This window comes from Perognathus longimembris, chromosome 1 (genome assembly GCF_023159225.1).
Source record: "Perognathus longimembris pacificus isolate PPM17 chromosome 1, ASM2315922v1, whole genome shotgun sequence".
Lineage (NCBI taxonomy): Eukaryota > Metazoa > Chordata > Mammalia > Rodentia > Heteromyidae > Perognathus > Perognathus longimembris.
This window is the reverse complement of record NC_063161.1, coordinates 15936518-15963010: the sequence shown is the minus strand read 5'-3', so window position 1 is coordinate 15963010 and position 26493 is coordinate 15936518. Positions and strand designations below refer to the sequence as shown.

The following is a 26493-nucleotide window of genomic DNA, read 5'->3' as shown; positions in this document are numbered from 1 at the left end:
TTAAATACTTAGCAATGTATTATTTGAGAAACTAATATACAGAACACCACTCTAAGTATTACATGAACAATTCACATAAAAAAATAAAGAATGCTTCATTAAAAAGAAGTAGCATGGCTGGGGATATGGCCTAGTGGCAAGAGTGCCTGCCTCATATACATGAGGCCCTGGGTTCAATTCCCCAGCACCACATATACAGAAAATGGCCAGAAGTGGCGCTGTGGCTCAAGTGGCAGAGTGCTAGCCTTGAGCAAAAAAAGAAGCCAGGGACAGTGCTCAGGCCCTGAGTCCAAGCCCCAGGACTGGCCAAAAAAAAAAAAAAAGAAGTAGCATGGAGGAGGGATGTAGGTCAGTGGTAGAATGCTTGCTTAGCATGAGTTAGGCACTAAGGAGGGAGAGAAGAAAGGAGCAGAGAAAAGAAAGGAGGAAAAGAAAAAGGAAGAATGGAAAAAAGGGAAGAAGGGAAGAAAAGAGGCAGAAATAACTTTAGAAAGATGGTTAAATTTACATAAGTGACAAGCAATTCTAAGGAAGAACAGGTGATTTAAAAAAAAAACTACAAGTTTTATTACAAGAAGAACACCAGGCTGGGTGCATATATAAATAAAAGAATAGTGGTCTGGGCACCAGTGGCTCACACCTGTAATACTTAGCTACTCAGGAGGCTGAGATCTGAGGATTGCAGCTCGAAGCCAGCCTGGGCAGAAAAGTTCCCATGAGACTCTTATCTCTAACCACTCAAAAACCAGAAGTGGCTCTGTGGCTCAAGTGGTAGAGCGCTAGCCTTGGGCACAGAGAGGGTCAGAAACAGCGCTCAAGCCCTGAGTTTAATACACACAACTGACAAAAATAAAAGAATAATGAATGGTCCGGGCATCTGTGGTTCTCACTTATAAACTACTCAGGAGGCTGAGGAGATCTGCGGATCAAAATTCAAAGCAAGACAAACATATAAATATGACACTCTTAACTCCAGTTAACTAGCAAAAAGCCAGATGGAGAGGCATGGCTCAAGTGATAGAAAACAAGTTGTGAGTGAAAAAGCTGAACAAGAATTCAAGGCCTAGAGTTCAAACACAAGCATAGTCACACACACACACACACACACACACACACACACACACACACACACACGGAAAAGAAAGACAAGGAGACAAACAATTGAGAAATAAGGCTAAGAACTCAAGTAAGAGACAGGTCTGGGAATATGGCCTAGTGGTAGAATGCTTGCCTTGCATACATGAAGCCCTGGGTTCGATTCCTCAGTACCACATATATGGTAAAAGCCACAAGTGGTGCTGTGGCTCCAGTGAATGAGTGCTAGCCTTGAGGAAAAAATAAATAAAATGAAGCCATGGGCAGTGCTCAGGTCCTGAGTTAAAGCCCCAGAACTGGCAAAAAAAAAAAAAAAAAAAAGAAGAAGAATTCAAGTAAGAGAGATACTAACATCCAAGAACCATTTAAAACCATAAAAACCTCTCCCCTTTTCATTCAAGACATATTTGCAAAACAAGTATTAAGAAAACTATAAATGAGTTATCATTTTCAGGTTTTATGTACTAATGGTATTTTATCATAATACACTTAATAATATCCCTCAATCATCTACTATTGCAAACACATATAAAATAAACAATGTATGGGAAAAATAATCAGAAAAAATCTGCAGATAAGTAATTTAACTTCAGAATCTGAAGTGGTCATTTTCATTATTTTTCATACAAACCTCTAATATGAAAAGAGCCATCATCATTTCTCTCTACCACAAGATGATCAATATGTACAGTTACAGGAGTTGGTTCAAGGGATGTTGTACTACTCCGAGGACTGTCATCCTATAGGTAAGAGAAATATTTGTGTGTTCTTAGTAAAGTAGGTAACAAAGTTAGAAAAATCAATTTAAATAAGAGTTACTTCTGTCAATATATTTTCGATGAGTTAGAAACATGTCTATACAAGCTTTAGTTGACACGTTAAGAAAACTGCCTTCTATTCTGATATTTTCTAATTTCTAAGCATCTCTAATATTTACCATACAGACCAATAACATTTATCTTAATAGAGTATATGTAGTAGAAAGCGTAATCTCAGCCATGAATCAAAGTCCATGTAGTAGGCACTATGAACATTTATAGCATCAAAAAATAAAATTATCTATTAACATACTTTCAAATTTATTTTTGTATTAGAAACTTGTATCTTCATTGGCATTACTGTTGCAATAGTTTCATCTTCCAAAAAATGTTGAATATTCATAAGAGAAGATGTAAGAAATTCGGTGCTGAAGTTTTCTATATGGCATTGCAGAAACCCATTTTTTTCTGCAATCAAAGAGTGCATTACAGCACCAGGCCCACTTTTAAACCTCAGAGAAATCTCAGGAGAGGATTTGGAATGAATCGTAGATTTCTGATCAGAACCTAAGGAAATGATCATAGAAAAAAAATCACAGCTTTGTAGAGCTAGTAAAGTATCACTATTGTTAAGAAGCTATAGTAAAAATGAAAGTTACTTTGTATATTAAAGCAATAATAAATAAAACCATTTTAATATTTACCCCCAGTTTTGCTGATACTCTATAGTATGTATAAAACACACCATGTGAATACTACTATGCCACCTTTTTTCATGGTAACTTTCTACTATAATAATGTTAAGCTTTCTTTATTTTTTTTGAGTAACAAGAAAAAACACATCATGATGTAAATCTTATACAATACATATCAGATATTTAAATATGTGTTTATATGATTAACACATATCAGATATAGTGTTTAAGTGAGTACCTATCTATACAACTGTAGTACAAGACCACTATGATAAAGAAAGTCATGCATTTAAAATGAAGCAATAAAAACTTGAGATTTGGCACCTTCCTATTAAATTGGGTCTTTAAATAATAGGAAAGTAAATACAGAATGTATTGAAGACAAATCTGGTCAAGTGTGGCTATAAACTGTGTGGTGCAGACCTATAACCCCAACATTCAAGAGGCTGAGGCAGGAGAATCATGACCAGTTCAAGGCCAGGCTGTGCTATAGAGGAAAAAAAAAATCTGAGACAGTTGAAAACTGTGAAGTATTAGCACTGATTATATAAGCCATAAATGTAAGCATTTAAAAGTAAGTTTGAGGGGCTGGGGATATAGCCTAGTGGCAAGAGTGCCTGCCTCGGATACACGAGGCCCTAGGTTCGATTCCCCAGCACCACATATACAGAAAACGGCCAGAAGCGGCGCTGTGGCTCAAGTGGCGCTGTGGCTCAAGTGGCGGAGTGCTAGCCTTGAGCGGGAAGAAGCCAGGGACAGTGCTCAGGCCCTGAGTCCAAGGCCCAGGACTGGCCAAAATAAATAAATAAATAAATAAATAAATAATAAATAAAAGTAAGTTTGAAAAAATGTGAAACAATGTAATAAATAGGATGTGGTGCCCTGGAAGGAGTGGGGGGTTGGGGGGGGGGGGTGACAGGGAGGGGGGATGGCACATAACTGTGGTTTGAATGTGGGACCTAGAACTCATTACTTGAGGTATGCCTCCGGTCCATATTGCTTTTTAGTTACTGTTCAGGTTAGGGTCTTGCTTTTTATCTGGAGCTGACCTCAAATTCTTCTACTTATGCCTCCCACACAGCTGGGAACATGTGCCCACATGCCCACTACCTATTTTTCCAGTCTGGCTTCAAACCACAAGCTTCCTAATCTCTTCCCAGCTATATGACATGAAGGTATGAGATGAGCCACTACACCCAGCCTAGAGTAAGGTAAAAGTAAGCTATAAATAAGAAGATAAAAAAAAAAAGCACCTGAAAATATCGTGCATACAATCTGAAAAGTGTTGGAGTTAGGTAAAGAATGGGGTCCAAGTTTCTTCCATTGTGCAGTTTGAACCCAGCCTGGGCAGGAAAGTTCATGAGACCCTCATCTCTAACCACCAGAGAACTGGAAGTGGAGTTGTGGCTTCAAGTGGTAGAGCACTGATCTTGAGCACAAAAGCTCAGACACTGCTCAGGCCCCATTACCAAAAAAAAAAAAAAAAAAAGCAAGGTAAATTTACCTATGGTTTGGCTTATAGACAAATGGTATGAATTACCAAGTTGCAAGGTAACAGCATACTTACCTGATACAAGACTACATCAATTTCTATATATTATGTATCAAACATAGAATTAAATGTACAAATAATATATTTTTAGTGCTGGTTCTAGGGCTTGAACTAAGTAAGGACTTGGGCACTGATAAAAAGGTTTTGTGCTCAAATCTGGTGTTCTACCACTTTAACCATGGCTCCACTTCTGGTTTGGTGGGAGGGGAGGAAGAGTTCTGATAGTTAATTGGAGGTGAGAAGCTAGCCACAATTATATTGTATCTCATTGACTTTTATTCTTAAATGCAATTTTCCTGGAGTTCAATTACATAAATGATAAGATTTTGGTAAGTCATACATAAAATGAGCTTAAATCATGTTATTTCTTGTCAAAAAAATTTAAGGTCTTACCTATGGGACGATTACAAAGGTAGTGGCGAAGACTGATATTGCCTAGTTGATTTGGTGTCACTTGGTTCACCTGAAGACATATCTCTGTATCTTCTCCTCGAATGTCAATTTCCCCATTCACACCAGTAATTTTAAACACCACAACTGACATCTAGTAATGATTGCATGAATATATTAGTTTACCAAGTAATTCAAAACAAAGTTTTAGAAAAGATAAAAGAACCATTAATCTCTAAAAATACAACCCTGACTTATCAAAACTAGGAACCTGTAGACTATGGTTGTTACATTATACAGGTTGAGCATTTCTAACTGAAAAATCAGATATTTGAAATTTTTCACATGACATTATGATGCTACAGGTGAAAAATTCCACATAAACTATCATGCATATGATTATTAAAAATACTGTAAAAAATTATCTTCAGGCTATGTGCATAAAAAGTATACATGAAATATCAATAAATAAATTTCATATTTTGACTGGGTTCCATTCCCAAGATGTATTCTCATGTACATACATGAATTAAGAAATATCAAATTCAAAACACTTTGTCAAAGAATTTTGGATAAAGGATATTCAACCTGGAGAGATCAAGTTCAGTTTCTCTTTTCACTTTTCTCTCTTGAAAATGACAGATTACATTATATTAATTTTTAAATGACTTTCACTAACAGATCATAATATATTTTTAGTTATTTCATAAGAGTATTTCTTTTTTGTTTTCTAGGTAGGGCAAAAATGGGTGTACAGATAGAGGGAGGGAGGGTGAGCAAATGAAGTTATTATAGCCAATATGTGCTATGTAAAATATGAACTATGCAATTGTGTACAACAACAGGAGGGGTTAAATGGGGGAAAGTGAAGGAAGGAGTGACATTGTCCAAGAAGCATTGTACTCATTACCTGATATCTAGTTATAACCCCTTTGTACAACTCTTTAATTATAACAATTCTAAAAAGAATATTTTGCTAGGTAATAAGTGCTTAAAAGAAAGTAGTAACATGGTTCCTTTATAGAAAGCTCCTCATTATCCAGTTACAGTGGCACATGCCTGTAATTCCAGCACTTGGGAGTCTGAAGCAGGAGGATCACAACCCTGCATTATCTAATGAGACCCTTAATCAAAATGAAAAATCCCTTTCTTATAAGGATTTGCCTTCCCTTCCACCTTTCCATCAAAACACTAAAATGTAAGTCAAAAAATAAAAGAAAAACAGGCCCTCTTTATGATAAAACAAATTATAAATGCAAGAATATAGAAAAAACTTCATTAAGCAAGAAGGAAACTTTTTTCCTGGACTAGGAAGAGCAAAGTAACTTATCCACCATCTAGAATATACTTTACATACTTATGTCTCAAGATATGTACATATCAAATATGAAATAAAGTTAGTGATTTTTTTTTTTTTACGAATCCCCTTGAAATGATTACCAGGTCGTCATGGGCTTCTTGAGCACCCTCTGAATTTGTACTAATGGCATCTGGAGAGTTTTCCCCAAAACTTTGCACGTTTGCACTGGCATTCATACACTCTGCTGGGCTCTGGTAATTTGTAGTCGAGTTCCTTTTAATTCCTGAAATACAAAAGTAAAGTAGAGCCAGGCACTGGTGGCTCATACCTATAATCCTAGCTACTAAAGAGGCTGAGATATGAGGATTATATTTCAAAGCCAGGCCAGGCAGGAAAATCTGAGACTTTCCTTCAATTAACCACCCAAAATGATAGACGTGGAGCTATAGCTTAAGTGGCAGAGCGCTAGCCTTGAGCCTAAAAGTTCAGGGACAACTTCTAGGCTCTGAGTTCTGGCACACACATAAAAGCAAAGTAAACCAAAGGAACAGACTGAAATCAGTTTCATACATGATCTAACTATGTTATGTTTATTTAATCAAAACAAACTATCACTGCTACTCATTATCATTTAAAAGCAGTAGGCAAAGAAAATCAGATTGTGTTTGGCTAGCAAATAATGAGAAATCATTTCCTATAAGCCATAAACTTAGTATGAAAAAGTATCAAACTGCTGAACACAGAAGTAGCTGCGTTCTCCCACAGTAGGTACAGTGCTGTGGCAGCTGAAAGGTTCCCTCACTCTCAGCCCCAACCAGAGGAGGGAGGATGAGCAAATGAAGTTACACTGAACAGTCCACACTGAACAGCTCTAAATTCTAGTCTGACCACCTCATTTTTCTCTACAACAGCCTACAACATCTCCTAATCATCTAAGAACTTAACTCCATGCTTATTAATGTGGTAATTCTTCATTCCTATCTATCTCTGCTGTACTTCAATATTTCTGAAGCTAAAAGGAAAAATTGTGTCTATCACATAGTAATTCTTTAAAGTGATCTATCATAAGCAGAATTGTCAGAAAAGCCAAAAGACCTAAAAATTAGAAACTTCAGTTCATTATTTTACTCACAGCCACATAATCAGCTTTAGCATAGTACTTGCAAACAAGCAGATGCTTACTAAAATATCTATTATTAAATGAGAGAGCCCAGGAAGATATGTGTAAATACAATGGTGGTGGAGCTAATAATAAAAACACCTCAAAAGGGTCTTTCTCCCAGTGGGGGGTTTCCAAGGCTTCTTTGATAATATCTTTTTGCTAAAATAATTAGAAAGAAAGAAAAGAGTTTTCCAAGCACAAGAACAAAATTTGAGATGGAAAACACTGTCAGTATAGAAACTAAGAAGTGTAATAAATAAACACAAGCAAAAACATCAGAAAAAGTCAGTCAGGATCAAATCACACATAACACTATAATTAATGTTACATTGTAAGTAATGCTACATTACTGTAAGTAATGTTACTTAAGTAATGTTACACTGTAAGTAACATTAAGGATTTGAACCATAATAGTCTTATAGCAACAAGCAGTTATAAGGCTAAAACTGGGGAAATGGACAAGAAGAGATATGAGGAGACTTCATAGAAGCTGGTGGCCGTGTGTGTGTGTGTGTGTGTGTGTGTGTTCATCAGAATGTATATATTCCTACATAGGTATGTATGTATTTAAATATATACATGCCTGTTTGCACACTGGCATACGTGTATGACACAAACATATATTAAAAATATATGGTTAAAGCATGTATACTGGTATTGGAAGTAGGAAATTGAAAGGGAATACCAAATTTGAGAGACACAGGGTAAAAAAAGACAAACAAATACAAAAGTATTACTTGCAAAACTGTTTGGTGTAAGTGAACTGAACACCTCAGGGGGGGAAAGGGTAAGGGGGAGGGGGAAGGGGGGTATGAGGGACAAGGTAACAAACAGTACAAGAAATGTATCCAATACTAACGTATGAAACTGTAACCTCTCTCTACATCAGTTTGATAATAAAAATTTGAAAAAAAAATATATGGTTAAAGGTCTGAAAACATATGTACCAAAAACTGATGACAGTTACTTCTAGAGTAGGGAATGGAGTCAAGACAGACTAAAGATGATGTTAAAGTGTTATCTTCAAAAAAAGTGTTACTTTTGTATTCTAGATATTTTTCTTACAATGAAAGTATTCATAGATTTGCTATAAAATTAAAATAAAAGTCTGGAAAACTCCTCCCAATGAGTTATCAATTCCTCTAACATAAGAAAATAATTAAAAATTCAAGAGAACTAGGGATGTGTAACATTTAAATGTTCTATATAAAGTCAATGTTTTTCAAGATCCTACAAATAATATACTCCTGAAATCCACTCTAAGATAGTAACCAGAAATTTGTAGACAAAATTTATAAAAATGGAATTACTGATAGCATTTTTATAACTGTCAAAAATTATAAGCAAGGGCTGGGAATTTGGCTTAGCGATAGAATGTTTGCATGAAGCCCTGGGTTCGATTCCTCAGCACCATATAAACAGAAAAAGCTGGAAGTGGTGCTGTGGCTCAAGTGGTAGAGCGCTAGCCTTGAGCAAAAAGAAGCCAGGGGCAGTGCTCAGGACAACAACAAAAAAAAAATTATAAGCAATTTAAAAACTTCACATTAAGAAAATGCCTAAGAGACCACAGTATTCTTTTGTCAAATTTAAGAAGGCTTAAAAAATTTTTCAAAGTAAGTAAAATACTATTAAGTAATGCTTACCAGTGATAAAGATTATAAAAATATGTCTATAACCTGACAATAACTACACATACACAAATTCTTAGAACTCAGATATCTCTAAAATGTGACATTTTGGTATGATTTTATTTTCTAAGTTACAGTTGTATTTTCTAGGTTTCTCACATTAAGTGGTAGGGTTTGTTGTTTTGTTTTGTTTCACCAGTCCTGGGGCTTGGACTCAGGGCCTGGTCACTGTCCCTGGCTTCTTTATGCTCAAGGCTAGCCCTCTGCCACCTGAGCCACAGCACCACTTCTGGCCTTTTCTATATATGTGGTGCTAAGGAATCGAACCCAGGGCTTCATGTATATGAGGCAAGCACTTTTGCTACTAGGCCATATCCCCAGCCTGGTAGTTATTTTTATTACTTAATAGAAATAAAGAAATCACTATGCTTTTTGTGGAAAAGGGGAGATATTTGGCATTTGAATAGCTTTCAAAATACATTTGAATCACAGGACAAAAATCTTATTAAGGAAGGATTTGATCCCATGGGGAGACAGGCAGCAACTAGAGCTATCAATTCTAGAGCTGTCTAGAATAGTTTTTAATAACTCATTATTCTAATAAAATGTACTGTAATGCTAGGCCAGAAAGGAGATTGCCATGAATTACCTGTACTAGAGTCAGATTAGGGATTTTTAAAAATTTTTACATGTGATAATAATCATTCCCTGAGTCTGGGGAACCAGTGTAGCATAAAATTAAGTTTGAACTCTTAAGTCAGACTAGCTGAGAAATGTCTCTACTACTTCCTGACCATATAACTTGCAGCCAGCAGTGTATGAGAGTTCCTATTTCAATTCTTGCTCTTATTTTCTGGTCAATTGTGGTTTCCTTCAGAGAATAATTACTGTGCCTATATCTTCTCAAACTTATGTTTTACTGTGGAGGTTCCAGTTTCAACCTTTTATGCTCTGCTTAAAGATATTTGATCTATTTGCAGATGATTTTTGTACAGGGTGAGATATATGGGTCTAGTTTTAGTCTACATGGATTCTGCAGGCAGATAACCAATTAGTTTTCCCAGAACCATTTGCTGAAGATGTGTGTGTTTATGTGTATATATGTATACATATATACATGAGTGTATATATGTATGTGTTATATATGTAATAGAGGTTGATAGCTTTAGTGTTGGTTGTTTTATAATCTAAAGGACTACACAAATAATTGCTGGATGTCAAGTCATAACAGACAGGAGTTTTCTGGCTAAAAGAAGCAAGAGAACAACTAACAGAAAGGTAGTCTAGAGGTAGTCTAGAGGTGGGTGTATAAATGAAATAAAACTATTTAAATATTTAAATATAATAAGAAATTTTAAACTGTACTGCTTTACCTTTTTGCAAAAGTATCTGACTATCACTTCCATCACTTTCTAATAACTGTTCTTCCAGTATCATGCTGTCAATTGAAATGGTATCCAAGGAGATTTGTGAGGAGCTTCTTTTCATGTTCTTATAAGAAACACAGAGTGGTACCTGGTTGGGTAGGCAACGTTCCTTAGGCTTTCCACTGTTAAATAAAATTAACAGAAAGTACATATAAAGAATTTTATAAGTTATTAAATATGTACATCATTTCCACTAGTCTTTAGATTTTAATGTACAAATTGAAAGAATTCTCCAATTTTTAATAATCTACTCCTTCTAGCAAACTCTAACAATGTCATGAGTTATCTGCCCCAAAACAAATACATTCATATTCACACATACTCAGTAAAACAAAGAAATGCTAACTTTTAATAACATATTGTTACCTTAAAGATGTCTGAGGTTTAAGTGTTCTAACTGTGGATCCTTCTTCTTTACTTATTTCCAGGCTTTCAGGGAATGAAGCTGCTTCTGGAAGCAAGTCTTCAGCTTTGAAGATGGACTCTATGGTTTCATTTCCTTTATTAGTTAAACTATTTGAAAGCATGTTTTGATTATTGTCATTATCAAATGGCACTTTTGAGCCTTCTCTGTAGTTCAAGACACTATTTGAATCTGCGTGAGATGAATCTTTTCTGTCACTTATTTGTAATCCAATTTCTCCTGAGCCACTCTTGAAAGTAAGCCCACTACTTTCATCTTCACTTATTTTCCCTAAATGCTTATCTGATAAATACTCAAGAAAAGAAGTGCCTTTTTGCAGATTTGTATCACTAGCTGATTTAAAAAGCAAAGAATCCTTTAAAGGGACATGACTAAGATCAACACTCATAGATCTGTTGTCTGACATATGATTAACAGCTACACTTCTTATTTGATTTATGCCACTACTAAATTGTTTTCTTTTTGAAGGTAAAAATTCTCCATTTTCTGTAGGCAAGTAATCAGGAACCATTGGGCTCACATTTTCAGAAAGAGGTGACTTAAGAGTATTGATGTGATCCACTGGATGTAGCAAGAGAGCCAGTTCTGCACTTTTAAGTAAAACACCAATACAAACAGATGTCTGACTGGCAGGACTGCCAGTCACAGCTTCCACATCTTTCCTTAAGTTATCTGAAAGAAGAATGAGTGATTCATGTAGGAAAAGCAGGAGCAGATATTGGTAGTGATTGATCTGCATACTAACATGTTTATGAACATGAACCAAGACATGAATATCTGCATCTGATGATGAAGAGGAAAAGCTGATAAATGTATCTGATGAAGGTTTCTGACCACCATCTGTCAAGGGTTCAGATTCTGTACTATAATACTCTTTCAAGAGCTTCTTCCGCTTCAATCTGCCAGCCAGATCACTAGATTCACTTTGGGATGTATTTAGAGATACTTGATTACAATTCTGCAGTTCTTTTTGTGACTCTGCATATCTTGTTGGTTGGCAAATCCAGAAAGAGAGAGGGAACGAATCTACAAAACTTACTGGTCTTCCTTTCCCACTTTTCATGCCTTCATAATCTATCCAAAATTGAGAAAAGTGCACTGCCCAAACATCCGTGGCAGCAGAAGTTTTAAGAGTGTGTTTATTCAACTCAGGAGTAATATTCCCTTTATAAACTTCATGCATTTTAGTATCTTGTTCATGGGCATGTCTCTGGAAAATCGGATGTAGAAGATGAAAACTGTCAGAAGACTTAGGAAAGCTAGTGTAAGTTTTACTAAAAAAATCACAATCCTTGAAGTCTTGAAACAGAGCTTCTAGATCAGAATGTCGGCAGTTTGGACAGTGCCTTGTATTTGTGGCAATCATTTCAGAACTCTGAATAGAAATGGTGTGCGGTTGATCTTGATGACATTCAGATTTCATTTCAGAAGGAATGACAATCTAGAAGGTAAAAAAAAATCTAATCCAATTTATAAACTCACATATCTTGAAGATAATATTAAGAACATGACAATTTAGGAACTTTTTCTTGACATTTTCTCCACAATTTTTTTTTCCAACCCAGACATAAATCACTATCTCTCATTCAAATCTTTTACAAACTGAGTTTAAGAGAACTAAAGGACTGACAACTAAAAATAAACTTAAAAATTAAAACACAAATAATGTATATAAAATATTATAAATCACAAAAGAATACATTTAAGTTAAATGACTTTTTACTAAATGCTTACTATACTCTTAAGTACACACAATAAATGCCAATTCTGAAAAATTCATTTTTAAAAGGTATTTTAACTTCAAGTATTTTAAGAGATGACTTTATGAATGAATGAAGTGACTATACAGAAGTCATTACAGTTTCCTGTAAGAAAACTATTAAGAAAATAACCCTAGCATGTTGAGTCAAATTATTATACTAATTCTCAAGCTAATAATCCAATCCTCAAAAATATTCACATCAAAGAGTTCAGAGTGACTTGTTTTACTACCAGTCATACTCAAAAAACAAGCAAAATACTAAGTAATTCTAACTTAGCAAACTATGCATTAGAATACATTCCACTTAATACAGAATTCTGTAAAATTTGTGACAGAATCTTTCAAAAATTTCTGCCATATAATTTTTGAGTTTTGCTAACATTTTACAGAGAAAAGATTAAAGATATAGTATATATACAACAATAGGCCTAGATATTGAAACTTTCATCCATCTCCAATTCTGATTTTATTTTGAGCCAGACACTGGATGGCTGATGACTGTAATCCTAGCTACTCAGGAGGCTGAGATCTGAGGATCATGGTTCAAAGCCAACTTTGGCAGGAAAGCCCATGAAATTCTTATCTTCAATTAACTGCCAGAAAAGTTTAAGTGGCACTGTGGCTCAAAGCATTAGAGTACTAGCCTTGAGCAAAAGAGTTCATGGACAGTGCCCAGGAACCAAGTACAAGCCCCATGCCTGACCAGAAAGAAAAAGAGAGAGAGAGGGAGAGAGAGAGAGAGAAAAGAGAGAGAGAGAGAGAGAGAGAGAGAGAGGGAAAGAAGAGCATTTTTCTGGATATGAGTGGGTTACACCTGTAATTTTAGCTATTCAGAAGGCTGAGATCTGAGAACCAAGGTTTGAATCAAACCCAGGCAGGAAATCTGCAAAACTCTTACCTTGAATTAATTAGCAAAAAACTGAAAGTAGAGTTATGGTTCAAGTGGCAGAGTGCCAGCCTGAAGTTAAAAAACTAAGGGACAGTGTTCAGGCCCTGAGTTCAAGCCCCCATACTAGTTTTTAAAAATGAATAAAAGGGGGCTGGGAATATGGCCTAGTGGCAAGAGCGCTTGCCTCCTACACATGAAGCTCTTGGTTCTATTCCCCAGCACCTCATATATGCAAAACGGCCAGAAAGGGCGCTGTGGCTCAGGTGGCAGAGTGCTAGCCTTGAGCGGGAAGAAGCCAGGGACAGTGCTCAGACCCTGAGTCCAAGGCCCAGGACTGGCCAAAAAAAAAAAAAAAAAGAGAGAGAATAAAAGGCAAATGAAGACAGGAAGAGAGGAAAGAAGTCACCATAGTATTTTCTATGTAATTAGCAAAATCAAGGGAATGGGTAAAGTTGGGAGAGATGGAGGAGAACAATTAAAAGGGAGATCACTCTGGCAAACAGTATGGAGATTCCTCAAAAGGCTAAATATAGAACTCCCCTATGACCCAGCAGCCCCACTTTTGGGTATCTATCCAAAAGACCACAAACAAATTCACAGTAAAGCCACCAGCACAACAATGTTCATCGCAGCGCAATTTGTCATAGCTAGAATCTGGAACCAACCCAGATGCCCCTCAGTAGATGAATGTGATACATATACACAATGGAATTTTATGCCTCTATCAGAAAGAATGACATTGCCCCATTTGTAAGGAAATGGAAGGACTTGGAAAAAATTATACTAAGTGAAGTGAGCCAGACCCAAAGAAACATGGACTCTATGGTCTCCCTTATTGGGAATAATTAGTACAGGTTTAGGCAAGTTACAGCAGAGGATCACAAGAGCCCATTAGCTATACCCTTATGAACACATAAGATGATGCTAAGTGAAATGAACTCCATGTTATGGAAATGATTGTTATATCACAGTTGTAATTACTTTCAACGTACCATGTGTATCTGTAGCATCTATTATAGATGCTGTTCTTGTATCACCTTCCTGTGGTTGTACCTACATTATCTCTGTAACATTATCTGAGTATATTGGAAACCGTGTATACTGGTATTAGAACTAGGAAATTGAAAGGGAATACCCAAATTGAGAGACTCAGGGTAAAAAAAAGAAAAACAACTACAAAAGCAATACTTGCAAAACTGTTTGGTCTAAGTGAATGGAACACCTCATGGGGGGAAAAGAAAGGGGGTGGGAGGAGGGGGGTATGAGGGACGAGGTAACAAACAGTACAAGTAATGTATCCAATGCCTAATGTATGAAACTGTAACCTCTCTGTACATCAGTTTGATAATAAAAGTTTGGAAAAAAAAGAAAGGGAGATAGATTAAGATACATTATAGTAGTAAACTGACATACTGAAATCTCACCCATTTGTACAACTAAAGATAATAAAAATGTAATTAAAAACCAGCTTTTATTTTAAACTTATTTCTTTTAAAACTTAAATATGTATACAGTTCAGATTATTGACTATTCAGCTATATAATGAAAAAAAAGAAACTTGCCCGTGAGGATCAGGGTTCAAAGACAGCCTGGACAGAAAAAGTCCCTGAGAGATTCCAATTAACTACCCAAAGACCAGAAGTAGAGCTGTGGATCAAAGTGGTAAAGCACTAACTAGCCTTGAGCAAGAGAACTCAGGGACAGTCCCCAGGTCCTGAGTTCAAGCCCCACACCACCAACAACAAAAAATTTCTATTATCTTGGAAAGTTTCTATAATTGAAAATAAAAATTATATTTTAAAATAAAAATTACTATTAGGAAGAAGTCAATTTCTATCTGAACATTGATCTTATATCCTGGAAATTATAATGCATTCAAATTATCATCCATAAAAATGGTTCCATGCTCATAGCCACTTGCTTATGTAATACCTTTAGCATTAATCCATCCACTCGAATATCAACATGCTCATCAGATTTTGAGTTGTCATTCAACTTATACACAGCCATGAACTGATTAAGGCTCTGTTTTAAGTCCAGAAGAAATTGATTTAGCCATAGAATGCTTCTTTCATCCACAGTAAACTGCAGTGCATTCAGCTGGCTATACAGGTTAGGAGATGGAACTGTGAAGAAAAAAATTTTCAAGTATTAATAAACTAAACAGCTGAGCACTAGTGGCTCACACCTGTAATCCTATTACTAAGGAGGTTGAAATCTGAGGGTCGAGGTTCAAAGCCAGCCCAAGCAGGAAAGTTTATGATACTCTTCTCAATTAATCTACCAAAAAGCCTGAAATGGACTGTGGCTCAAGTAGAAGAGTGCTAGCATTGAACCAAAAAGCTCAGGACAGAGACTAGGCTCTTGAGTTCAAACCCCAAGACCAGCACCAAAAAAAATAAAGAATGCTATAAAAACAGAGGAAAAGTACATATGAACAAATAATAGCAATACCAATATTATAGTTATGTTTTGTGAACTATGGTACAAGTAATTTTTGTCTTTCACTTTTATAAAACCCCAAAATTTAGCAAAAATAAATCCAAGTAATTGATAAATTAATACCAAAACAGTAAACTCTCTTACTTGGAAAATCCTTTCCATCTGGATAGTAATATTCTGTGAATTCTATGTAGACAGCTGACATTTCTTGTGGAAGATACAAGGATTTTTTGTTGCAGGAAATCATACTTTTAGGTGAAGAACGACATTGTTCTGCTGTAGACACCTGAAAAGAATTTATTCATCTTAGACATTATGTTCAAAGTCTTGAAAAACTATTTTTAATTGTCTGTCAATGGTTAACTACTAATGCAAACTTTTATATTTAACTTCATATTAAATTAAAATAATAGCCGTCAAGTATTTAGAAAACACTATAATCATTTGGATCTTTATCAATTACAAAATTAGCTTTGTACAATATTCCTTATTGTGAGCCATAAAATAACAAGAAAACAACAATAATGACATAATAAATGACAGTCAAGCAGCAGACATTAGTCCTCAAACCAAAATGTTCTTTATAATAATGCTTCACCATAACTTCTCTATTATTATGACAAATATTTAAGAGTTTCAGGAAATTAATGGTAATATTGATTGAACATGGCAAACGTACTTAATTTCACTGAATTGAAAATTCTGTCATATACCACAATAATTAATTTAAAATAACATAACTATAAATGGTTCTGTCAAATAGTCTAACATCTTATTTTCCAAAAGGACCATTATTTTACAAGGCCTTAGTTTCTTTTTTCACTCTACTTCTCAAGCAGATAATTATATCAAACTGCAATTTCTCCAAAGTTCAACCAAAAAGTTTTATCTAATTTATTTGTGCTAACTTACTAGGCCTATATATAGACCTCAAAGTTATCTTTTCTCATTAATTCAACATATATATACACATATATATCTTTTTTTGGGGGGGGGGGTCAGTCATGGGGCTTGAACTTGGGGCCTGGGTGCGTGCCGTCCCTGAGCTCTTTGGCTCTACCACTTTGAGTCACAGCTCTTCTTTGGTTTTCTGGTGGTTAATTAACTGGAGGTAAGAGTATCAACAGACTTTCTTGCCCAGGCTGGCTTTGAACTGTGATCCTCAGATCTCAGCCTCCTGAGTAGCTAGGATGACGGGTATGGGGCACCAGCGCCTGGCACAACTGTATATATTTCTCACATTATAAACAATACTTTTACCTTGGACAATGTTTCATCTTGTAACAATTTAACATTCTATTTGTATACTTTATAATATTCAATCAAATTCTCACATCACATAATAAAAAAGCCTCTTATCACATATAAAATTCTTTTCAACATTATCAATTTAATAGACATCTTAGTTTTAGCTCTCCTTTCCCTTAAGTTATTCAAATTAGGAAAAAAATTATCTCTCTCTCTCTCCCTCTCTCCTCTCCCTCCCTCCCTCCCCCTCCCTCTCCCTCTCCCTCTCCCTCTCCCCTCCCTCATCTATTTTTGGAGACAAGCCTCCCTATATAGTCCAGGATGGCCAACCCAATCTGACCTGGAATTCCTGATCTCCTTGCCCCCTACCTCCCAAGTGCTGGGATTACAGGCATGAGCCACCACTTATAGCTCAGACTAATTTTTTTATTTTCTACTATTTATGGTTGTTTTATTTTTAGTACACATGGGTATGTATGTGTGTAGAAGGAGAATGGTTCTCTCTCTCTTGCTCTCTCTCTCTCACTCTCTCTCTCATAGTCTGAGGATTGAACTCTGGACCTTGTTAGACTTTACCACTTGTGCTATAGCACAACCCCTGTGAGGTTTCATTACTCTCAGTAATATGTTATTACAAGTGATTCCCATTCCTCATTATGATTTTACTTAAGTCTTACAACATAAAATATACTTTAAACATGCTGCACTATAAAAAGAGAATGCAAAGAAAGAATCAATTGTACAATAAAAAAATAACTTAAATCAGGGTTACTCAAAATTGGCACATTAGTATTTTGGGTCAGATGGGTATGGAGAGGGTATCCTGCACACTGTAGCAAGTTCAGCAGCATTGCTGGCTTTTCCCACTAGATGTCAGCAGCACTCTTTTCAAGTGTGACAAACAATATTGTTTTTGTCACTATCAAATGTGACTGGAGGACAATGGAAGTTAAATGAGGACTTTTTGGATGAAGCCAAAGACTTACCAAAAACTACAACAATTGATAAATAATTATGTCTGAAATCTACTGGGTTCTGTTGTTTTAAGCAGGTCCTAGGTCTTCATCCCTGAGCTTCTTTGCTCAAGGCTAGTACTCTACCACTTGAGTCACAGCTCCACTTCTGGCTATTGGTGGTTAATTAAAGAAGAGTCTCATGGACTTTCCTCCCCAGGCAGGCTTCAAATCGTGATCCTCTGATCTCAGCTTTCTAAGATAGCATGCGTTATCAGCACCTGGCTTGAAATCAGTCACTTAATAGTTCACAAAACCAGATATGGTGGCATATGCCTTCTATTACCAGTACCTGGAAGGATGAGGGAGGAAGATCACAAGTTTGAGGAGAGCGTGAACTACTTACTACACTGTCTCAAGAAATAAATAAAAATAAACACACTCTTCTTTGGGGCTCTTATCTTGCTACTTTCATGGCTTTCCTTTGACTTTCAAATGAACTTTTAAAAAAACTTTAAAAAAAAAAAAAAGAACAACTGGTCTCAAATACAATGACATTATACCATGTCGTAAGATTACAGCCCACATGAACTAGTAAAATTCAAGGTTTTAGCCATAAAAATATGTACATAATATGGCCAGTACATACTAGTTTAATAAAGTAGAAAAGGCATTTTCATTTCTCCCATACAAACCACCATATAGTAAGAAATTTGGTCAAAAAGGAGTTCCGGCCTTTGTCCTTGCTCCTTTGAGATAACCAGGAATTGTCATTTCCTATTTATGTGTGCAACTGATAAATTACACTAATAAAATGGCTTTGGTGGGGATGGTCACATTTGATAGTCTTGTTTAGATGAGGCTTTAAGTCATTTGCAATCAGTCTATCCTGACACTGGGTTCTACTACAAAATTCAAGCATATTGTCACACATATACGTATGGTGCTGGGGTTTGAATCTTGGGCTTCATAAGTGTTAGGTAAGCTCTCTACCACTGAGCTACATCCAGAGCGCCCTAAGTTTAACATTTGGAACCCTTCCAGATTCTGCTCTACGCATTTGGTCCTACGGTTGGTTCTTATTTATATCAGTTCCTTATAATAAAACCAACTGTGAATGTGGTAAATTTTGCAATATGAGACATCTTAGACAATGTTGTCAAGTAATGTGTCTTTGTTGTCAAAGTTTGGCTAATTCTAGTTAACTATTTAAACAAAGATTCATGAGCTGCTATTTTCTATCCTGTCTTACTGAGTCATTTCACAAAACTCGCCAAGTGCATTTAAAATAAAACAGTGAGAATAGTTATTAAAGTTGCTTATAAAAAACACTGAAAGTGTTCAGGAGAAGATTAATTTAAAAAAAACATACCTGGTATATATTGAAATCTGCAAGTCTAACCACAACGGAACTAGACATAAGCTTAGCTTTTGATTGTTGAGATAATATCGAAGATGTTCTAGAACTGCCTTTCAGAGTAGAATCTTTCTCTGTGGGAAACAAAAACTCTTTTTAATTAATTAGAAAATTCTTTCTTAATAGTTGCTCTTTTGTTATTAAGAAAGTTGATGGAAGCCAGGTGCCAGTTGTTCACACCTATAAGTCTAGTCACTCAGGAGACTTAAGCTCTGGAAGATCACAGTTCTAAGCCAGTCTAAGGGAAAAACACTCAAGACTCCATCTTCAATTAACTACCAAAAAACTGGGGGCACGGCTCAGGTGGTCAAATGTCAACCACAAATAAGCCAAGTAAGCCAAAGGAGTACAAGGCCCTGAGTTCAAATCCCAGTCTTGGCAAAAACAAAAAAGCCACCGAAATTGAAGGTGAACCCTAATTTCTCAAACAAGATTATATATATATGGAAATTGTTTATATATGTATGTGTATATATATATATATATATATATATTTTTTTTTTTTTTTTTTTGCCAGTCCTGGGCTTTGGACTCAGGGCCTGAGCACTGTCCCTGGCTTCCCTTTGTTCAAGGCTAGCACTCTGCCACTTGAGCCACAGCGCTACTTTTGGCCATTTTCTATATATGTGGTGCTGGGGAATCGAACCCAGGGCTTCATGTATACGAGGCAAGCACTCTTGCCACTAGGCCATATCCCCAGCCCCGGAAATTATTTATAGAATGATACAGAAGTGTTGTTTTTTACAACCATACTTTATTTTTTGGCAGATGGCCTTGAATCCTGACCCCCCGATCTGATAGGATGACAGGCGTGAGTTACCAGCACCTGGCTAATTACTCATATATAAATAGGAATCATATTTTCATACATTCAAGTTACTCTTCCTAAGATGTTAAAAATGAGAGATCTACCAGTCATTTCTCAGTCTGAAAAATTCTTTACTCTGATTGGTTATATTAATTGTAAAAGTGTATAAACCTATGTTGTTCTGATAAAAGATGCAAATCTTATGACCTTATCAAAAATAATACTTTACAGAAAATACATTATGAACACACACGCATGCATGCATGCACGCACACACACACACACACACTATTAGGGAAGTGTCATAATGTTAATAGGTAAAATACCTGTTTGTGTGTGCTGGGGAGAGGAATGAGTTGGGGATTTAGGAGGTGAACCTACATTATGGTCCTTCACAGCCTGTTTAAGCATTTCAACATTGCACTCAAATTCATGTAATAGTTCATTGGCCCATCCATTTTTTGTTTTGGTTGCATCACTAAAATACATCCAGTGACTACAACTGTCTCCTGTAAAATGAATAATAACTGTTCACTGATAATGCACAATTTCCATTTATTCTCCCCTAACAATGTTCTGAATGAAATTTCACCAGCTTTCAAGGTAATCTTAAATTGAAGCAAGTTTACAGTCTCCACCTACTACTGTTTAGACATTTAGGACAGAGGAAGAGAATGTCAAAAGCAAGTGATCTGGAAAACTTTCTATTTAAAACCATTTCTGATAGAAAAACCACTTAAAGTTTCATTCAAATCCACAGGACTGTAAATTTTCACCAGATGTTAAATCATCTGTCAAGCCTTCATTGGACAGAATCTTAGAAAATAATATCAAGGCATAAAATCCTTTCAAAGACATAGAATTAAGAGATTTAATCTATAAAACTGATAAAATGTGATAAGAAACCAACAGAACTCAAGATGAACTCCGACACAAGAAATACAAGTAAGTTTGGGAAAGGAAAATACAAAACCAATATTAAGGTTCCTTTCCATCAACTAAGAAATGTGGTTTTTTTGTTTTTTGTTTTTTTTAATTTTTTCTCAAATTTTTATTATCAAACTGATGTACAGAGAGGTTACAGTTTCATACGTTGGGCATTGGATACATTTCTTGTACTGTTTGTTACCTTGTCCCTCATGCCCCCTAAGAAATGTGTTTATAAGGAGATTTAGAAAAAAAAAAATCTATCTTGTGACTGAAAGATTTATCTTCTAAAATATGAATGGTTTCTCCATCTGTAAGATTTTTTTTTTTTAGAATTGTAAAAGTGATGTACAGAGAGGTTACAGTTTCATATGTTAGGCATTGGATACATTTCTTGTACTGTTTGTTACTTCCTCCCCCATTCCCCCCTCCCTCCTCCCCCTTCCCCTCTCCCCCTATGAGTTGTTTGGTTGGTTTACACCAAATGGTTTTGCAAGTATTGCTTTTGTAGTCGTTTGTCTTTTTATCCTGTGTCTCTCGATTTTGGTATTCCCTTTCATTTTCCTAGTTCTAATACCAGTATATACAGTTTCCAATGTACTCAGATAAGATACAGTGATAGTGTGGGTACAACCACAGGAAGGGGATACAAGAGGATCATGAACAATAGAAGCTACAGTTTCACATGGCACAGTTGAAAGTAATTACAACAGTGATATATCCTCATTTCCATAACATGGGGTTCATTTCACTTAGCATTATCTTACACATTTTAAGAATTTATAAGCATCTTTCTTATAAAACTATTTTTAAAAAATCAAAACAGTATATGTGTACATGCACATGCACACATCTGAACGAATATGTGAGTATAGGGGTTTGAACTCAGGGCCTCGTCTTCTCACTCCATTTTTTTGTCCATTGCTGACATTCTACCACTTCAGTCAAGTCTCTACACTGGCCTTTAACTGGTTGTTTTGGAGATGGAGTCTCAATAATTTTTTCTGCCTTAGCTGGCTTCAAACTTTGATCCTCTGAATTTCAGTCTTCTGAGTAGTTAGGATTATAGGTATGAGCCTGGTTCTAACCTTTAAATTCTGTAAGGTAGTTATAGAAATTATAAACTTGCTTTTTGCATATACAAAAAATTGTACAACTATGTATTAGGTTTGTTTTGTTTTATCCATTGTGGGGCTTAAACTCTGAGCCTGGGCACTGTCCGTGAGCTCTTCAGCTCAAGGTTGGCACTGTGCCACTTGAGCCATAATGCCACTTCTGTGTCTTAGGTTTTAAATAAATTATTTAGAAAATAATTTCCCTCCTTTACTTTCTTTTCTTTTATTTCTCCCTCCTTCCCTTCCTTTTTTGGAGCTTGGTATTGAACAGAGCCTGGAACATTCTAGGTATCTACTCTACTACTGAAGTACACCCCAAGCCAAAATCAATCAATTCCTTTCCTTTCCTTTCCTTTTTCCTGTCCTTTTTTCTTCCCTTCCCTTCCCTTCCTTTCCCTTCCCTTTCTCCCTCCCTCCCTTCCTTCCTTCCTGCTATCCCTCCTTTCCTCCTATTTCTCTCCCTTTCTTTTCCTCCTTTACTATAATTCAAAAAATGATGCAGTGGTTCATGCCTATCTATAACCCCACCTACTCAGCAGGGTGAGCTCTGAGAATAAATCTTCAAAGGCTAACCATTCAGAAAAATCCATGAGACTCTATCCCCAGTTAATCAGAAGTAATTGGAAGTATGTCTGGAAGTATAGCTCAAAGGATAGGGGACCAGCTATGCTTGAAAACGCTGAGCACAAATACCCTAAGTTCAAGCCTCAATGCCAGCAAATTAAAAAATAAAATTAGACAAGAAAAACAGAAAAATATGTGTAATACTCAAACAAGATAATTAAAAAGTAATTTACTGAACATACAATAAAGACACCGGAATATATAGAATTCACTTAAAAACTGTTCATTTTTAGCAAATTTAGTTTCTAACAGTCTATATGAACCTCAACATAAAATGCATAAATATTTGAAAGCAATTCTATTTTCTTGTTATAATACTGTAGAAGAAACAGAAAATATCTCTTTTCTCCTTAGCAAATTAGATTAAAGCAAAAGGATTTAGAAGAATAGTAAATTCACAATGTCACTATAAAACAAGATTAACACATTTAAAGAAATAGTTATACACACCAGCTTTATGATAAGGGTAATAATCTATGGTCAGCTGTGTAAAAGAGAGTTGCATAGCACCTCCAGTAATACGTCTGTTTGACTCTGGAAAAAGAAAATGATGAGAATAAGAAAGAAATATTAAGTAAATATCAGAAACAATTTACCATAAAAATGTTTAAAATAATCGAGACCCAAGTAGTGGTGATTCTCTTCTGTCATGAATAATACAATCTAATTTGTATTCATTGAGCTCCTATCATTTGATAGATACTAGACTAAAAGAGGATACAAAAATAGTATCTAAGCCCACAAGAATTCATACAAGAACTTTTACACTTATAATCCCTAATCATACTAGTAGTTTTGATTTTTAAGTACACTTAGTGATTTCATTTTTAAAATTCCAAGAAATACTGTTATTATAATACCCATTTTTTAGATCAGAAACAGAGGCAAAAAAGAAGATAAATAGAATAAGATTACAAAGCTAGTTAAGTGAAAAGATGGATTTGAACCCAGGAGATCATATTTTAAAAATATAACTTTATTATTATTAAGATATTGGACAGAAAAGTTACCATTTCACAAGTCAAGTAATGAGTACAATTCTTTTTGGACAATGTCACCCCTTCCTTCACCCTGAACCCAGGAAATCTTAACTTCTTCATTACATACATCATCCTGTCTCTTACCAAAGAGAAGTATATTCAATCAAGTAAGTTGTTGAAAAGTTACATAGTAATCATATACTCAAAAGTCAACATAAATCAGTTTTGTGTTGGAGTTCATGCTAAAACAGTATGAACAATCAACTTCAGGTAAAGAAATATAAGATAGGAGCAAAGTATACATTGCCTACATTAATTTATTAACTCAAATTCAACCCAATTAAAAACCTTTAAGATAATTCAGAATTTAGATTTTATTAAATTAATATGGTATGAACAGAGTATATATAATACACAACACTCGGCAGTTTCTGAGACAGCATAAAAACTGAAATTCTGCAGCAAAACTTGCAATTATTTACAATAAGTGGATAATAATGCATTAGCGCAGGGTTTACATCCAAATGATCTTTTGCAAACTTATGAAAAAAAATTTCATAATCTTTTGGAAAGAGCCTTTCCAAAGAGCAGTACCTATAAAATGCAAGAGGTATTTTGATGGCAGAGATTTCCCCTTAAATAAAATCCCTCAGCTTATTCTATGAGGGAATAAGGAAGAGCAAAGAATGTAAAGAGATCAGAAAATGTCTAAGTAAAAACTTCTTATGGCTCAATTTATTACTTTGGTTTGTTTTAATGTGTTTGGATTTTCCTTTCAAACTAAAGCAGAAAATGGCACGTATAATCCAAATGACACACAAGCAAAGGAAATGACAAATCTCTCTGCAAACCCCAAATCTCCAGCTATAACCTTCCACCTTTTTATATGTTAGTTGATTCCCAGTTACCATATCTTCTGCTGAGTATCCAAGACTCAATATTCACTTTCTTGGTTTTTGAAAGTACAAAGCAACATGATAGAATTGATTTGGGTCAAATACCTCTATTTCTAAAAGACCATCAGCTTATTTTATAATCAAGATGCAAAAGTCAAATATTTCTGTTTCTCTTTAAAAGATCTTCAGGTAGGAAGCTTGGTGCTGGTAGCTGATGTTTCTCTGTAATCCTAGCCTCTCAGAAGACTGAGATATGAAGATTACAGTATGAAGCCATCTTGGACAGGAAAAGTCGGTGAGACTCTTATCCCCAATTAACCACTAAAAAGCCAGAAGCAGAGCTGTGGCTCACATGGTAGAGGCACCAGTCTTAAGCTAAAAAAGCTAAGAGACAGAACATAGGCCCTGCGTTCAAATCTCAGTACCAGTGCATCCATGCACATGTATACACATGAACATGAACATGAACGACACACACACACACACACACACACACACACACACACACACACACACCAGTCTTCAGGTTGATTCTAATGTTCCACCACAGTCTGAGAAACATAATTCTTGAGATGTCTACCTAGTGATTCCCTCGACACTAGTGGGCCAGGGATGTTCCATGGCAGAGAAAATAGGGAATCACAGATTTTCAATGTAACCAAGAACAACTTCCTGTGTGCATATGCCTGTAACCTCAGTGTAGGTAAGAGAAAGAGTAAGAAAAGAAGATGAGAAAAATGAAGAGGTCAAGGAAGAGGAAAAGGAGGGAGAGAAAAAGGAGGAAGAAGAAAAATAATCCAAATTAGAATTTAACTTCCTAACCAAATATTTGTAAAGAGGATAGAAAACTCAAATGTTAAAGACCCACATAGTTTTGTTTATATGCATACTCATCTAAAAATGGGTAATCATAATGCTGAAAACAGTGAATAATTATGAATGGAATATTGGGTAAAACTTATAAATTTCGAACTTATAAAAATTTAATCCAAAGGCAAATCTAAGATATTTTATCCAACAGTCATCTATTTACTCAGCCTCTGAGTTTTTTTAATTGAATTTTACAGTTAACTACTGGTAGCCTAATACTTACGTTTTAAAACAAACTACTAAGACCAAATAAAATTTTATAACAGTCTAAAGCTTCAAGTTTTGCCTTTCATTTTTATACCTATATAAATGGCAAAACAATAAAAATTACCTTAAGTACGTATTATATACTATATGGAAAATACATAACAATTCTGTTTTATAGTTAATTCTTCAAAGGCCAAAATATTTTGTAATGAGAAAATTATATTACCTTTTTCTTTTGCATGAATATCATCACAAATATGGAGATCTAGGTGAGAGATCACTAAATGATGGGAGGTTTCTTTGACATCGAAGTCACTGAATAGTTTCACAATTGCATCATTCAGATCAGGAGCATTTGATGTCTGTGGTGTCTTCACTTGCTGAGTAGATGGGGCTACTGTAGAGCTCTAGAAAGATTCAAAACTCCATTACCACTGCCAAGTTACATACTAAAATTTCACACAAAAGCAAACAAATATTTGCAGTGATAAAGTCATGAAAACTACAACTTCTTTTGTATCAGTAATTCGGTTCCCTTCATTTTTTTTCTGAATTACAGTAGAAAACTAAAAATTAGTCAGGTATTGGTAACTCATGCTTATAGTCTAACCTACTAAAGAGGCTGAGAGATATGAGGAAGCCAATCCCACCAGGAAAGTTGCTAATCTTCTTATCTTCAATTAGCCAACAAAATCCTGGAAGTGGAGGTGTGGCTCAAGTGGCAGAGTGCTAGCTTTGAGTAAAAAGGCCAAGCAAAAGACCAAGAAGTTGGGCTGGAAATATGGCCCAGTGGTAAAGTGCTCGCCTCGTATACATGAAGCCCTGGGTTCGATTCCTCAGCACCACATATATAGAAAAAAACGGCCAGAAGTGGCGCTGTGGCTCCAGTGGCAGAGTGCTAGCCTTGACCAAAAGGAAGCCAGG

The 26493-nt window shown here is 35.6% G+C and overlaps 1 protein-coding gene across 2 annotated transcripts in view; it reads right to left on the bottom strand.

Moving 5' to 3' along the window:
* The window catches only part of Uhrf1bp1l (UHRF1 binding protein 1 like), a 66439-nt gene that overhangs the window by 6256 nt on the left and 33690 nt on the right, over window positions 1-26493 (bottom strand). For both annotated transcript variants that reach the window (XM_048357572.1, XM_048357565.1), the window contains 12 exons: window positions 25796-25976; window positions 23067-23150; window positions 20277-20459; window positions 19098-19216; window positions 15669-15810; window positions 15015-15208; window positions 10374-11872; window positions 9954-10129; window positions 5931-6073; window positions 4494-4644; window positions 2167-2420; window positions 1727-1835 (listed from right to left, as the gene is read on the bottom strand). In XM_048357572.1, coding sequence (XP_048213529.1) covers window positions 1727-1835; window positions 2167-2420; window positions 4494-4644; window positions 5931-6073; window positions 9954-10129; window positions 10374-11872; window positions 15015-15208; window positions 15669-15810; window positions 19098-19216; window positions 20277-20459; window positions 23067-23150; window positions 25796-25976 — 3235 coding nt within the window. The remainder of the gene's footprint in view (window positions 1-1726; window positions 1836-2166; window positions 2421-4493; window positions 4645-5930; window positions 6074-9953; window positions 10130-10373; window positions 11873-15014; window positions 15209-15668; window positions 15811-19097; window positions 19217-20276; window positions 20460-23066; window positions 23151-25795; window positions 25977-26493) is intronic.